General features: G+C 47.6%; 1 protein-coding gene across 2 annotated transcripts in view; it reads left to right on the forward strand.

The window, feature by feature from the left end:
- The first annotated feature begins 2,806 nt into the window (after positions 1-2,806).
- Positions 2,807-15,952, forward strand: part of TAMM41 (TAM41 mitochondrial translocator assembly and maintenance homolog) — a 30,451-nt gene continuing 17,305 nt past the window's right edge. For both annotated transcript variants that reach the window (XM_054166638.1, XM_054166645.1), the window contains exons 1-5: positions 2,807-2,958; positions 4,678-4,857; positions 7,773-7,865; positions 11,457-11,607; positions 14,204-14,349. In XM_054166638.1, the coding sequence (XP_054022613.1) occupies positions 2,821-2,958; positions 4,678-4,857; positions 7,773-7,865; positions 11,457-11,607; positions 14,204-14,349 (708 nt within the window). In that variant the 5' untranslated portion in view covers positions 2,807-2,820. The remainder of the gene's footprint in view (positions 2,959-4,677; positions 4,858-7,772; positions 7,866-11,456; positions 11,608-14,203; positions 14,350-15,952) is intronic.

Raw genomic sequence — 15,952 nt, forward strand, 5'->3', positions numbered from 1 at the left:
TTAAACAGCTACAAACTTCCCCAGTCTGATGTGGCTCCTGTGGCTTTCATTCTCCTTTCCCCTCATGCTGCCCACAGCATGCTGCCAAGACCCTGTATTGCAGCCAGGAAGGCACTCTTTTCCTGGACACTGGCCCAGGAGAAGCAATTCCTCCACTAACCTCTTGGCATCCTGATGACCAGTGTCCACCCCTGTCAGAAAGGCAGTGAAAACCTGGGGCCAGACCAGTGTGGGGCAGCTGAGTGGGATAGAGGATGGAGAAGGCCACAAAGCAGGGGGAGATGGAGGCATCTGAGCTGTTTTAACTAGGGACAGAAGGGGAAGGGAGCACTGATGTGACATCTCAAATTCCCTGACACAGGGAAGTGTTTTGAGCAGGTGTGAAGCTGCTCTGACTCCAGTGCTGACCTCATCCTCTGGCCAGGATGGGTTTGGGCTGGGATCTCCTCTATTCCTACCCCTACAAAAGCTGGAGGGATGTGGGACAGTCACCCTCCCATTATGCCTGAGAGCTATCAAAGAGCCACACTGAGGCTCTGAGGGACTCTTTGAGTGACACGTGTGGGTTGACCATGTCTGCCTCCCAGATGCCCACCAATCTGCTCTATCATTCCCCCTCTTCAACTGGATAATGGGGAGGAAATATAGCAATAGGCTGGTCGGTTGAGATAAGGACAGGGGAGATCATTCAGCCATCACTGTCATGGGCAAAGCAGGTTCAGCTTGGGGAAATTAGTTTAATTTATTGCCAACCAAAATCAGAGAATAATAATGAGAAATAAGAACAAACCTAAACCACCTTCCTCTCACCCCTCCTTTCCTCCTGTGCTCAACTTCACTTTTGACTTCTCTACCTCCTCCGCCTCCCAAGGGGCACAGCAGGGTGAGGGTTGGTGTCAGTTGTCTCTGTCACTTCTGTCAGCCTCTGATCTGAAGGAGTTAAAGCCTTAAACACTCTGTGAGGCAGCAGTGTTGCAGTTGGGACAAGGATGTGCTTTCTGGTTAAAAAGAGCAAACTTTGCCAGCTCAGCAGGGTTTGGAACGCATCAGAAGATGAAGGGCCCTGCTAAGTTTGCATGGGCTCTACTGAGATAAGGAAGTTTGCTGCCCTTTGCAGCAAACCATGCAAAGGGCAATAAAATACAGGGGCTCTGCAACCTGTGACTCTGTGGAAAGAGTTCATGCTGCCTTTTCCCCTTGCTCATGCACGCACTGGCAGGCACCACCTTCCAGTGTTTCCCATCCCAATTAAGGGATGCCTCAGGAGGCAATGAAGCAACATCCCACTTGGCAGGAACCTGAACGCACTGGCAGGTGTGGCAGGTGTGAACCCACCACCAAGAAGCCAAGGAATAGACCAGGTGAGAACTCACTGGAGCCCTATGATGGAAGTCTCCTTAATTCAGCCCAAGCAAATCCATCTCCAAGCTCCCTCAGAAAGCTGTAGAGAGCCATGAAGTCACCCCTCAGTCTCCTCCAGACTGGACAAATCCAGTGTCATCAGCTGCCCCTCACAGACATGTTTTCCAGGCTTTCACCAGCTTTGTTGCTCTTCCCTGGATGCATTTGAGGACCTTCACAGCCTTCTCAAATGGTGTGTCCCAGAAGAGCACAGACTGTTCCAGGTGAAGCCTGGCCAATATCAAACAGAGTGTGACAATCTCCCCTCTTGCCTGGTCATGTTGTGTTTGATGGGCCTCAGGATGTGTTTTGCCCTCTTAGTGCCAGGGCACGATGTTGGCTCATACAGCACCTGCTGCTGACCAGCACCCCCAGGTCTGTTCTGCAGGGCTGATCTCCAGCCACTGCTCTCCCACTTTATAGTTGTGTTCAGTGTTGCTTGGTTCCCTGTGGAGAGCCAGGCATTAATTCTGGTTACATTTCATACTGCTGGTGATGGCACAGTGTCCCAAAGCTATCCAGACCCCTCTGCAAGGTGTCTTCTCCCTCACGAAAGTCAGTTTGGTATCTTTGGCAGACTTGCTAATGGGGCACTCCACCCCTGCATCTTGACAGGACACAGAACCACAGAATCAGAGAGTTGTTTTGGTTGGAAAAAAAATTTGAGATCAAGTCCAGCTATTAACCCTGCACTGCCAGGTCACCACTAAACCCTGAGCCTCAGCACCACATCTGCATGACTTTGAAACCCCTCCAGGGATAGGGACTCCACCACTGCCCTGGGCAGCCTGTTCCCAGGGCTTGACAACCCTTCTGGGATAACAATTGTTCCAAATATCCAACCTGAACCTCCTGTGGTGCAACTTGCCGCTGTTTGCTTTTGCCCTGTCATTTGTTACTTGGGAGAAGAGACCTCTCTGACACCTAGCTCCAGCCTCCTCTCAGGGGTTGATAGAGGGCTAGAAGGTTTCCCTTCAGCCTCCTCTTCTCCAGGCTGAACAGTTTCTCCAGGGGCTCCTCACCAGACCTGTTCTCCAGCCCCTTCTCTGGACCAACTCCAGCCCCAACTGCAGCCCCTCAATGTCCTTCTTGGAGTGAAGAGCCCAAAACTGCCCCCAGTACTGAAGGAGCGGCGTCACCAGTGCTGGGCACAGGACATGGTTCAGCCTCACTCGTGCCGGGCACAGGGCACGGCTCGGTCCTAAGAGTGACGGGCACAGGGCAAGGGCACGGCTCGGTCCTAACAGTGCCGGGCACAAGACATAGTGCAGCCCCAGCTCCGGCAGAAGGGGCCCAGGGGCGTCGCTGGGCGGCAGGGGGCGCTGCGGTCACTCCCGCCTTGCCGCCGGTGCCGGTGGGCGGGCAGCAGGCATGGGGCGGGCCGCGCCGTGCCGCAGTGGGCGGTGCCCGGCCGGCGCCATGGCGCTGCCGGTGCTGTCGAGCTCGGCGGTGAAGTTTCGGAGGGTCTTGGCGCAGTTCCCTCAAGAGCTGAGCCTGGCCTTCGCTTACGGCTCCGGAGTGTTCCGGCAGGCGGGGGCCCCCGCTGGGCACGGCGAGGTGAGCGCTGCCGCCTCCCCCGGCCCTCCCCCGCTCCCTCGTCCCCAGCCGCCGCGGTGCGTGGCGGGGCCGTGGGCCCTGTACGTGCGGGTGAAGCGCCGTGGAGGCGGCGTGGTGCCGTTCCCCGGAGCAGCCTGAGGTGCCGCGGTTGTGGCTAGGGCACGGAAAGGGGCGAAACCTCCCCGCATCGTTGCCCGGCCGGGGCCCTGCGGGGGTCCCTGGCGGCCGCTTTACAGCGAGTATGGTGCGGGCGCCCCTTCAGCCTGGCGTCCGCGGGTCAGGGCTGGTGGCGCGGCAGTGCCGTCCTGCGCCCTTCCCCGTCGCTTGGCGGTCCAGCTGCTTGGAGAGAGTGGTTTTATCATTCGTATTTGATCGACTTACTTAAACTCCTTACTGGGCAGGGCTGCTCGTTGTGGCTGGCCTGTTAAGCACTCCTCATAAATGCAGCTTTAAAGGTGGCTCATTTTGCTTTCTGAGAAGAGAAAAACGGGGCAATGAGAGTTTCAGAGAGTGTTGGAATGGGAGAAAAATGGTAGCTAACAGGGAGAAGATAGACTGGGGACACTGGGCTGCCATCAGCAGTATGAAACTGAGACGGGACACATGCCAGGAGCTCCACCTGGGATGGAGTAATGCTGGACACACATATAAACAAATATCCTTTTTAGCAGTATTAACTGATTAGCTGGGATGTAAGTAAGCCCCGGAGAGGCAGGCCTAGTGAGTTTGAAGCAATATGACTCCAGGTGCTGGCTTGTTGTAGGTCTCAGTTGTGAACTGTCAGCTTGTCTGTGTGCAGGGAATCACAGACTCATAGGATCAATAAGGTTGGAAAAGGCCTCAGAGATCAGCAAGTCCAGGCTATCACCCAACACCTGCTGACAACTAAACCATGGCTTTAAGTGCCACATTCAGTCCTTTTTTAAACATCTCCAGGGATGGGGACTCCACCACCTCCCTGGGCAGCACGTTCCAATGGCCAATTACTTTTTCTGTGAAGAGCTTTCTTCTCACCTCCAGCCTAAACTTCCCCTGGCACAGCTTGAGACTGTGTCCTCTTGTTCTGGTGCTGGTTACCTGGGATAAGAGACCAACCCCCCTGCTGTCTACAGCCTCCTTTCAGGTAGTTGTAGAGAGCAAGAAGGTCTCCCCTGAGCCTTCCCTTCTCCAGGCTAAACAGCCCCAGCTCCCTCATGCCTCATGCCATGGTTTCTTCAAAAGAGAATGTTGCACTTCATAGGGCTTTGGAGTTTGGGTGGCTGTGTTGACAAAAGCAAGGGTGTAGACTGGGAGTGCAGTTTCTTGCTGCTGGCTCTCATCTGGCTTTACCTGCTCACATCTCCACGGCCTCGCTTGCTGGCAAAAGTGATGTTCAGCAGTAGTGTTAGAGCTGTTGCACTGAGCTGTGAACCAGAGCCATGGAATCTCATCCCATGCACCTCTGTTTGGGAAGGTTGGAGGTTGGTCCTTTAACCGCAAGGACAGAAAAATTCTGGTCCATGCCTGCTGGACTGGCTAGAGAGCACACAACTTCTTCAGAACCTTTCAACTGCATCTGCCATAAATGCTTGTGGGTTTATTTTGTTTTGTTTTGTTTTATTTTAAGGCATGCAAAAATTGCTAGCTGGTAGTTTTATCCTATGTATATCTTAAATGAATACAATTAACATTGGTTGCTTCGTGACACACAAACCCCAATGCTTTTCTCCTTATCTGCAGAACAACATGCTGGACTTTGTGTTTGCTGTTGATGACTCTGTGACCTGGCATATGATGAACTTGTTGAAGAACAGGAGTCATTATTCCTTCCTAAAAGTTTTTGGGCCAAAACAGATCACTAGTGTGCAGAACTATGGAGCAGGGATCTACTACAATACTCTAGTGCCATGTAACGGGAGGGTAAGTACAAGTAGTTTGAGTAAATGAAGTGTTTGTGTGTGAGGTGCTGAAATGATTAGCTTAAAGCAGATCTCTGTGCTGGAAGCAAATCTCCTTGACTGTAACCACTCCTTGACTCATGGTATCATCAATATTTGTGTCTCAAAACTATTTCCAAAATAGCATATTAATTTAAGAGCAAACAGAGCAGCTGCTCTTGTACTTCAGAAGGGTGAGCAGTATTTGGAAGTTACAGCCAAAGCACCTCAGAAAGTGGATTTATATTCCTTAAATGCCTTCATATTCTTGCTGCTTGCCAGTTTTGGTGGTTGTAAAGGGTCATGGAGAAACAGGGTCCAAATTAGCAGTTGGCCATGTAGAAATGGCAGTGTGGATTCTGACTGAGATAAAGTGCAAGTATTTAATACAGTGTGTTGGAATTGAGATGTGTGGTGTTTAATGGCTAACATCCTGACCTGTAGAGCTCGTGTAGAATTACTAATTCTGTGTAAGTTGTACTCATCCAGTACATCCTACTGCTGCAGCTGTGTGAAGGCTGTGTTTGGTGAGGAGGAGTGGGGATGGGGGAGTCAGGGGAAAGGAATGCTGTATCTTTCTGCCTTGGTGTTGATTTTGGGTAGCTTTTGCCATGTGGTAACAAACTGTTACCATAGAACAGGGTCTTTCCTGTAGTGAGGGGCCCAAAACTGAACCCAGTATTCAAGGTATGGCCTCACCAGTGCCAAGTACAGGGGCACAATCACTTCCCTACTCCTGCTGGTCACACTATTGCTGATCCAGGCCAGGATGCTGTTGGCCTGCTTGGCCATCAGAGCACTCTGCTGGCTCATGGTCAGAAGGCTGTCAGCCAGCACCTCCAGGTCCTTTTCTGCCAGGCAACTTTCCAGTCCTTGTCTTTTCTGTATCGTAGAATCACTGAGGTTGGAAAAGACCTCCTAGATCATAGAATCATGGAATGGTCTGGGTCGGAAGGTCATCCAGTCCAACCTCCCCACAGTCAGCAGGGACATCCCCAACTAGATCAGGCTGCCCAGGGCCTCGTCCAGCCTCATCTTGAATATCTCCAGGGATGGGGCCTCAACCACCTACCTGGGAAACCTGTTCCAGTGTTTCACCACCCTCACAGTAACGAACTTCTTCTTGATATCCAATCTAAATCTGTTCTGCTCTAGTTTGAAGCCATTGCCCCTTGTCCTGACCCTGCAGGCCTTTGTAAACAGTCTCTCTCCATCTTTCCTATAGGCCCTTTCAGGTACCAGCAAGCTGCTATTAGGTCTCCCCAGAGCCTCCTCTTCTCCAGGCTGAACACCGCCAGCTCCCTCAGCCTGTCCTCGTAGCAGAGGTGCTCCAACCTCCTGATCATTTTGTGTCCCTCCTCTGGACCCTGTCCATCATGTTGAGATCACTGAGAACAGCTATTAACCTATAAACTTGTGGGTTATTCCAACTCTTGTAACATTTGGCTGGTACAAATGTTACATACATAACCATTCCAAAATCTTTTCATAAACAGCTGCATTTTGCTGTTTGGATCTCTTCAGTGTCTTCTCTAGATGAGGTGTCGTTGGGATTTAAAGTCTTTTGCTTTAGTGATTGAAGCTGGGCTGAGTTTATTGTAACTTAGATTCTCAAAGGGTTTTAGAATAGACCAGAATAAACCAGGTTGGAAGAGACCTTCGAGATCATCACGTCCAACCTATCATCCAACACCACCTAATCAACTAAACCATGCAACCAAGCACCCCATCAAGACTCCTCCTAAACACTTCCAGTGATGGTGACTCCACCACCTCCCTGGGCAGCCCATTCCAATGGGCAATCACTCTCTCTGTGTAGAACTTCTTCCTAACATCCAGCTTAAACCTCCCCTGGTGCAGCTTGAGACTGTGTCCTCTTGTTCTGGTACTGGTTGCTTGGGAGAAGAGACCAACCTCTGCCTGTCTACAACCTCCCTTCAGGTAGTTGTAGAGAGCAAGAAGGTCTCCCCTGAGCCTCCTCTTCCCCAGGCTAAGTGACCCCAGCTCCTTCAGTGTCTCCTCATAGGGCTTGTGTTCCAAACCCCTCACCAACTTTGTTGCCCTTCTTTGGACACACTCCAGCAAGTCAACATCTTTCCTAAACTGAGGGGTCCAGAACTGGACACAGGACTCGAGGTGTGGCCTAACCAGTGCAGTGTACAGGGGCAGAATGACCTCCCTGCTCCTGCTGGCCACACTGTTCCTGATGCAGGCCAGGATGCCATTGGCCCTCTTGGCCACCTGGGCACACTGCAGGCTCATGTTCAGCCTACCCTTGACCAGCACCCCCAGGTCCCTCTCTGCCTGGCTGCTCTCCAGCCACTCTGACCCCAGCCTGTAGCTCTGCATGGGGTTGCTGTGGCCAATGTGCAGAACCCGGCACTTGGATGTGTTCAATCTCATGCTGTTGGACTCTGCCCATCTGTCCAGCCTGTGCAGGTCCCTCTGCAGAGCCTCTCTACCCTGCTGCAGATCAACTCCTGCCCCCAGCTGGGTGTCATCCACAAATTTACTGATGATGGACTCAATGCCCTCATCCAGATCATCAATAAAGATGTTAAAGAGCATGGGGCCCAGCACTGATCCTTGGGGCACACCACTAGTGCCTGGCTGCCAGCTGGATGTGGCACCATTCACCACCACTCTCTGGGCTCGGCCCTCCAGCCAGTTCCTAACCTGTGCCTTCCACTTTTGTTCCCCAGAAGTTTGTCTGTAAATAGGATCCTTTTTTAACCTCCTGTGTCATTCAGTTGTTTTAATGTTATGCATCCTTTTTTTTTCATTGGAGGCGCATGTTCCTTAGAATTAATGGCAGTTACAGTCAGGAAGTAGAAAGTTTCATGTGGTGCATGTAGATGATTTTTCAAAAGCCTTCATTTTGCTTTTTCTTTTCCCCAGATGATAAAATATGGTGTGATTAGCACTGATGCCCTGATTGATGATTTGCTTCACTGGAAAACCCTCTACGTGGCTGGACGCCTACAAAAACCGGTAACTGTTGGCCTGTTCAGTGCTTTGTCTTGAAGAGCAGGAGACTTCAGAGCTGGAAAATGGTCAGGTGTAGTCTTTAATTGCTAAGGGTCTACATGTCAGTGCTGGACAGATTACCTGCTCTGATTTGGTGGTTTGGCTCTAGAGGGATGATGTCAGAAAGGATGCAAAATGCGGTTCTTAAGGATGTTCTGTGGAGGAAACGTGAGAGTGAGTATATTCATCACGGTTTTTTGCCTGTAGTAAATCTTGAGTAGCTGGACTCTTACTACCTCAAAGGCTTTTTAATGTTCAGTGTAATATTTGCCTTTAAGAACAGATGCTAGGAGTCACCCATATTTAACACAGGTAAGTGTTAAAGCTGCTTTGCCGTGCTTGCAGCAGACGGCAGCAGTGCCACGTTAAACTTTCTCAAGAGAGGTAGTGGGGGGGAAGGAGGGGAGAACTCTGTTCGTGGCTTGGAACAGAAGCTAATAGAGCTTGTAACTAAAAATCTGAATCTTTGAGTAGATTGTCTGAGCACCACTGGCTTTCCTCTGTCTCCAGAGACCTATTACAGCATGACATAGGTTAGAACAGCTGCTGTCATTGCAGAGAATGAAACGTAACAGGTTGAGAGAAAGAACAGAAGGAAGAACTCTGTATTTCACAGCAACAAGGACTACTGAATATTTATTTTCACTGTAACTACATTTGCTGCTGCTTCTGTTTATTTTTTGGTTTTTCATCTTCTCAGCAGGTACAACTTGTTCTTTGTATCTTGATTACATTCAGTGAGAGTACACATTTGCACAAGAAGGCAGAATTTTGTTTGGTTACTAAGAAGACAGCAGAGGGATCTTCCCACCTATTTATTTAATAGGTAAAGGAAGAAATCAGTCCAAATTATTTACATAAAGCTGTCAGGAATTTGTGTGAGTAAAGACTGCAGGACTTAAACTAGAATTTCACTGAAGGGGTACTTGGTGGATGTTCAAACCACCTCTTCCTGTAGAAGCTATCCAGAATCACTGAATTGGGATTTTGAATCAAAAATAACCAAATAATTTGTTGAGCTCAAATACCTCTGCTGGTTGTGATTTCACAAGTAATTCCATGTTTTGATATGGCTGTAAGTGGTAGTGACAGAAACCATTTTTTACCTTCTTAAAACCATACAGTAGGCCTCTTTTACAGTATCACAGTATCACCAAGGTTGGAAGAGACCCCGAGGATCATCGAGTCCAACCTGTCTCCACAGACCTCATGACTAGACCATGGCACCAAGTGCCACATCCAATCTGCTCTTGAACACCTCCAGGGACGGTGACTCCACCACCTCCCTGGGCAGCACATCCCAATGACGAACGATTCGCTTGGTGAAGAACTTTCTCCTCACCTTGAGTCTAAACCTTCCCTGGCACAGCTTGAGACTGTGTCCCCTTGTTCTGGTGCTGGTTGCCTGAGAGAAGAGACCAACCCCTTCCTGGCTACAACCACCTTTCAGGTAGTTGTAGAGGGCAATGAGGTCACCCCTGAGCTTCCTCTTCTCTAGAAAGGGAAACAGAGTTAGCTCTGTGTTCTTATACACCATAATCTCTTATGTCCCCTTTGCCATTTGTGCTGATTCTGGGCACAACTATTTTTTAATGGTTTGCTTGGAAGTTCTCTGCTCACTCTGCTGTAGAGGAGGAAGAGATCAGTGCTTTCCTGGTGTTCCATGACAAAGCTGTCACTATGAGTGAGAGCTGTCCAAGTTCTTAGAGCACCTGAGCTAAAAGATGTGCTTCAAGCTAAAACATCAGCTTGAAAATCTCGGATTAATTTTCACTGGAGGTTTTGTTTCTGTTATAAACTGGTTGCCTTGACTAAGTAATCTGTCTTGAATATTTGGCTGAATAGATGGAGTTTGGAATTGTCATTTACAAATGCCACTTATCTTTTCTTTCCAGGCTTTGTCTTAAAAGTTTACTGGCTTTTATCCTACTTGAAATGTGTAAAGCTGATGAGCTAAATTCCCATCTAACTCTATTGCAAAACTGAATGAATGTAGCTGCAGTTTATCCATAAGTGACAGGTTTCCTGGGGGGTAAAAAACCCAACCTGTTGCACCTAAAAAGTGAAATAAATAAGCACAAATGCCACATAGTTTGCTTTCAGAAGATGAAGATTTTGAAAAGCAGCTGCAGTGTTACTGAATGTTTGCTAAACATAGAGTGAAGGTAGCTGCTTGAGTGTAAGCCACTGTATTTACTGTTGTCCTGGAGAAACTGAAGAGTGTTCAGTAAATTGAAGTGAGGTGAGAGAGAGAGGAGTACCTATTGTGTATGGAATTATCTTGTACTTTGCAGAGAGGTCTTGGGAGGTTTAGGTTTTGCACATAGTAAAAAGCCCATGAAGCAGTGACAGAGCACGTGTTTGTTTCCAGAACTGTTCCTTTCTCCACATCTCTAAAAGCATTTTTTGAAAGAGAATGGAAGAATACTCTTGCTGTGACATTCAGCAGTGTAGATGTGGCTCAGTGACAGACTGGAATAGTGCTTGGGACACCTGCTGTTCTACAATGAGATTTTCTCTGTGTGTGTGTGTTTGTCTGTAAGTACCTTTTGTTTACACACGCCTGCAGTTTCTTCTGTATGAGTTTCCTGCCGGTGAAGGTTGTACATTCTCCTGCTTTACAGTGTTGTGCTGGTTCAGGGCCATGCTTATTTATAGAATGGACTGTATCCCTCATTTAAAATACTTAGGATCATAGAATTGCTGTGCTTAGAAAAGCCCTTTAAGATCTTCAAGTCCAATCATTCTCTAACTCTGCCAGTGTGGGGCTAAACCATGTCCCTCAACACCACATCTCTGCCTCTTTTAACGACCTCCTAGGATGGGGATTCAACCACCTCCCTGGGGACCCTGTTCCAGTTTTATAGAAGCCTTTCAGTGAAGAAGTTTATTCTTATGTCCAACCTAAACTTCTGCTGGTGAAACTTAAGGCCATTTCCTCTTGCCCTATCGTTTGGTACTAGGGAGAAAAGACTAACCCCTTCTTGACTCCAGCCTCCTCTCAGGGAATTGCAGAGAGCAATGAGGTCTCCCCTCAGCCTCCTTTTCTCCAGACTAAACCACCCCAGTTCCCTCAGCTGCTCCTCATCAGACCTATTCTCCAGATCTTAAGGGCTGTTAACTTAATAATTTTCAAGTCTCTCCTGTTAGTTCACTGAACTCTGTAAGAGCAGAATAAATTGGTTTCTTTCCCCCTGATGTGATGCAATACAGTAAGGAGTTCTGATATGTTCTCTGTGCTGTGAAGAAGCCTTCCTGAGCTTTGGTGGGCTTTCAGATTCACCTCCAGAATCAACGTTCATCTGTGGTGATAGCTGTTGCACTCTGTCTTCCTGGGAGGTTTGTGGCTGTCTGAAATGATGAACATTTGTTCCTCCACAGTGTCACTACTGCAGTGTTTCAGACGTTCGACTTCTGAAGCCCAGCGTATCATTTCCCCTTGAAAAAATCCTGTTAGTGTTAGGGAGTATTTTCCTGCTGTGTTGAGTAACATTTCTAGCTCCATCTTCAGCAGCACTTTCTGAAGGCATGCTTCCCCTGGCTCTGCCTTTTCAGGTGAAAATACTGACCCAGAATGAGAACAACAAGCTGCAGGCAGCTCTGGTGAGCAACCTGAAGAGTGCTGTCACAGCTGCTTTCCTCATGTTGCCAGAGAGTTTCTCCGAAGAAGACCTCTACATGCAGATTGCAGGACTCTCCTACATTGGTTAGTAATGATGTCTGCAGTCACTGAGGAGAAAAGCTGGAGCTGTTGACCCACAGGAGGAAGTCCAACCTGTCCTAAGTCATCTGCCCCAGCAGCTCTGAGTTAATGCTGTGTTACATGACAGCTTAGGCTGATTGTGCTTATTCATAGGAAATACATAAGCAAAGCATCTACCTCCTGGGTTTATGAACAGCCGAGTATGAGCGATTGAATATAGAATCAGAGAATACTTTGGGTTGGAAGGGACCTGTAAAGCTCATCAATTCCACCTTCCCTGCAGTCAGCAGGGACATCTGCAACTAGAGCAGGTTGCTCAGAGCTTCAAACAACCTGACCTGGAATGGTTCCAAGGATGGGACCTACCTCTGGGGAACCTGTGCCAGTCTTCCACCAACCTCCCTGTAAGCCCCTTCCTTCTCTCTAGTCTGTATTTCCCTCTCTTAGTTTAAATCCATCACTCCCTCTCCTGTCACAACAAGCCCTGCTGTTTTTTTGCTACTTGTATCAATTGGACTTCAGTTTGATATTTTTTTTTCTGAGGTTTTGAACCAGTTATTCCCACTCAGTGTAATGTGATTCATCTGATAGTCTTCCCTGTGCTTGGTTTCCTGCTTTTTGAGTGTTCTGTGTTTAAGGTTCCTATTTGGTTAACTTAAAGACCCAGATTGTGATTTCTAGATGTACATTTAACACTCACCTTCTGATTGGTGTTTGTTGAGTCTCTTTTTTTTTGGAGAATTTCCTCCTTTAATTAAGAAATTGGTATGGAGGAAAAGTGCAGAAATCACTCTGGCTGTCTCTTCAAGACAAGATTTAATTGCTACAGTTTAGCTCTGCATTGCTTTTGAAATGTTGCTGTCCTTAATGATATCGCCATAAATATGTTTGGTCAGAGTTGTGCTTTCCACAGCACTTCCTCTGCTCATACAGAAATGCAGGTTTGGCTTTGAAAAAAAGCACAGGTAGGCAGGTGGGTTAATAACCTGCAGCTTGGCTCTGCTGAGGAGCGTGACTGTTCTTCATGTAGCACTTCTGGTCAGCTTGGTCGGCTTTTCCTGCTATTTTTCCTTCTGAATTGTTCTCTTGACAGCGACAGCATAGAGGGCACTCACAGTGGGGTGGCTGAGGGCTGCCACTCAGGGGTGTTTGCTGCAGGGCTGTGAACCTGCCCACCTGAAATCTGCCCAGGAATTTTCACTGCATCCCTGGTGAGCCCTAGTGACCAAGATACCCTTTTAATCTGTCCTTTGAAACCCTGCAATGAATGAAAACGTGGGAGATCTGTTACCATGGTGTGAGCTGTTGAAATTGGCTCTGCAGTGTGAGCAGAGCTAAAGCAGCAAGGCTCCCAGCTGTAAATTATGTATGTGTGGATCTTTTCTTTTGCCGCTGTTTTGTTAAGTCTTCAACTTTCCAGAGGGTTTACCAGTAGACAAAATTGATTTTATGAGTTGCTCTAATCAGTCTCCTTGGAGACTGCAGAAGAGTTGTTCCTGCTTTAATGTGGAAAATGTTTATCCTGTTGTTTTGTTGAGGTGGTTTTTTGCCAGTGAGTCAGTGCCATTTACTGGGGACATGTTTGTTTGGGGGCTTGGCATGAATGGCAATAACCCAAGTCACGCTAGCGAGTTGCCACCTTGCAGCAGTGTTTAACCCCTGAACGTGGAAAATTGGAAAGTAAACCGGTGCAGGCTTTTGTCTGTTGTGTTATGTGCTGCACTGAGCCTCCAGCTTCTGCTGAGTTACCTGGAAGCTCCCAATGCAGTACCTTCTGGAGGCTGATGAATGCACACTAAAGACTGACTGTCCTTTTGCTTTAAAATCTCTTGGCAACTTTTCAGTCATGTATCATCTCTGTTAGCCCCATCCCTGCATGTTTTTAAGGCCAGGCTGGATGTGGCTCTGAGCAACCTGATCTAGTGTGAAGTGTCCCTGCCTATGGCAGGGGGGTTGGAACTGGCTGATCTTTGAGGTCCCTTCCAACTCTAACAATTCTGTGATCATAAAAGAGAGTGCAAAGGTCAGTAACATAACAGTGCTGGTACAAGTTGCTTTGAAACTACTAGCAAAATCTGTGGCTAAGAGGAAAAGGCAATCCTGTGATCTTACCATGACTGCCATTGGCTGTACTTCAGGTCCTGCCCTTGAAGTGCACAGACAATGCAGTAAGAAAGTACTGAAGGACAATTCTTTGAGCCCTGGAAAACTGAAGGATTCTTTGTTTTTAGGGACAAAGTGTTGGGGCTGGGGGGCTTGTGTAGTAATCTGTAGCAACTGATGTGGGGTTGCAAAGCTTTCCAGGCTGTATTTGACAGCTGGAATGGTTTTGGTGTGCAAGTGAAAACCATGAGTTGATGCCATGACAGCATGTCAGAGGACACGCAACAGCCCTGAATTTCACTTTCTGTGCTTGAGGGTATTTGAATGGTATCTTTTGACTAGTAGAAGGTGAACCTTTAGGCATTGGTGGAACTGGAGGATGAAGGTTTAGATGACAGCTTTGTACTGGGTTAGTTTCTGTTATATTCTCCTTCTTTGATTTTCATTTTTTCCCTGCTGAATGAACTCTTCTCTTCTCTTCCCTTCTCTTGCCCAGGTGATTTCCGAATGGTCGTAGGAGAAGACAGATCGAAAGTGCAGAACATCGTGAAACCTAACCTCCCCCATTTCCAGAAGCTGTACAGTAGCATATTGCAGGACTGCCCTCAAGTGGTCTATAAGCACCATCTGGGAAGGCTGGAGGTGAGTATTCACAGAATCACAGGATGGTAAGGATTAGAAAGGATCTCTGGAGATCATCTAGTCCAACCTCCCTCCTAACACAGGAACACCTAGATCAGGTTGCACAGGAACAAGTCCAGTTGTGTTTGGAAAGTCTCCATAGAAGGAGACTCCACAATCTTTCCAGGCAGCCTGCTCCAGTGCTCTGTGACCCTCATAGGAAAGAAGTTTTTTCCCATGTTGAAGTGAAACCTCCTGTGTTCTACTTTGTACCTGCTGCCCCTTGTCCTATCACTGGCCACCGCTGAAAGGAAACCAGTCTATTTGGTCAGCATTGAGAAGATCCCCTCTCAGTCTTCTCTTTGCCAGCCTAAAGAGCTCCAGGTCTGTCAGCCTCTTCTCATAAAAACATTCTTCAAACCATTTTTAAGAGAAGTGGAAGTGCTTGATCAGGCTGACAGAAGGCAAGAATTATGCCATATGCTGAGGAGAGTGGTTGAAGTCACTGCACTCGCTCTTTGTGATGTTTGTGTTGTTTAGTTGGTTCTGCAACCAGAAGACTTGCCTGAAATACCAGTTCTCTGCATATGCAGCAGTTACTGTTCATTTTCACTGAGTTAGGGGCACAGAACAGGAGGCCTAGCAAGGGACAGGAGGAGGTGGTTTCAGAATGTGTGTTCTGATGATTGCGGTGTGGAAAGAGGAGTCTAGGAAGTGCTGCACGAACACGTGGTTTGTGTTAGACACATCAGGTCATAACTTAGAGGTGCAACTTTCTGCCATCACAAACTGCATCTCACAGCAACCCCTAGTACTCTCACAACCACCCCTGGAGTATAATTTTGAAGATCAGTTGATTAAACCCAAATGAAATCCTGGCTTTAAGTACCCATTGCTGTAAGTAGTATTTAGGAAACAGGTAACCAGAATGACCACTAGCTTGAATTCCATCTTTCAGGCCTAAGGTCTACCTGTGCAATTGCAGTTAGGGAGGAGATGTCCCCACAATCAGAGCTCCAACAGTAATTTTTCTTCTTCTGGTAGGTTTGAATATTGAAGTGTGATACACATGTCAAGATGAAGACACAAATAGCATGGGTGCCTCTTGATCCTCAAGTTACTGTGGTGATTCTCTCACAAACAGCTCCTTTGTTAGGAACTGAAGTACAGCTACAAGCAAGCTTGAGTACAGTAAACAATTTTGCTGCAACACTTTGGAGTGCAGCGTGGGCTCATCTCTATTATACTGCAGCTGTTTCCTTATCAATGTGCTTCTGAGCACTTGAGTGGAAAAAGTACTTGGGTGGATTTTGAAAAGAATCAGTAATGCTTTCTTCAAGAAAATGGCTAGTTTGAAAAACATTCTCTGTTGTGTTACCTTTAAACAAACCCTGGTGGCATGCTCTTGAGTGGGTAATAAACCTGTCCCTAATTCTGTTGATTTTATTGTTGATTCTGAGGAAAGTGCTTTAGTATTTAAGTCCTCCCACCTTGGTCTGGCCACTGGCAGTTGTTCCCCAGACTGAAAAGGACAATTGCCCTTGGAATTGCTGTTTAATGCAGAGTAGAAACCCCATCTACAATTACAATTATTTGGAATTACAGAGAAGAGTCTTTCTTAAAA

Source organism: Dryobates pubescens, chromosome 1 (assembly GCF_014839835.1).
Source record: "Dryobates pubescens isolate bDryPub1 chromosome 1, bDryPub1.pri, whole genome shotgun sequence".
NCBI classification, from domain to species: Eukaryota; Metazoa; Chordata; class Aves; order Piciformes; family Picidae; genus Dryobates; species Dryobates pubescens.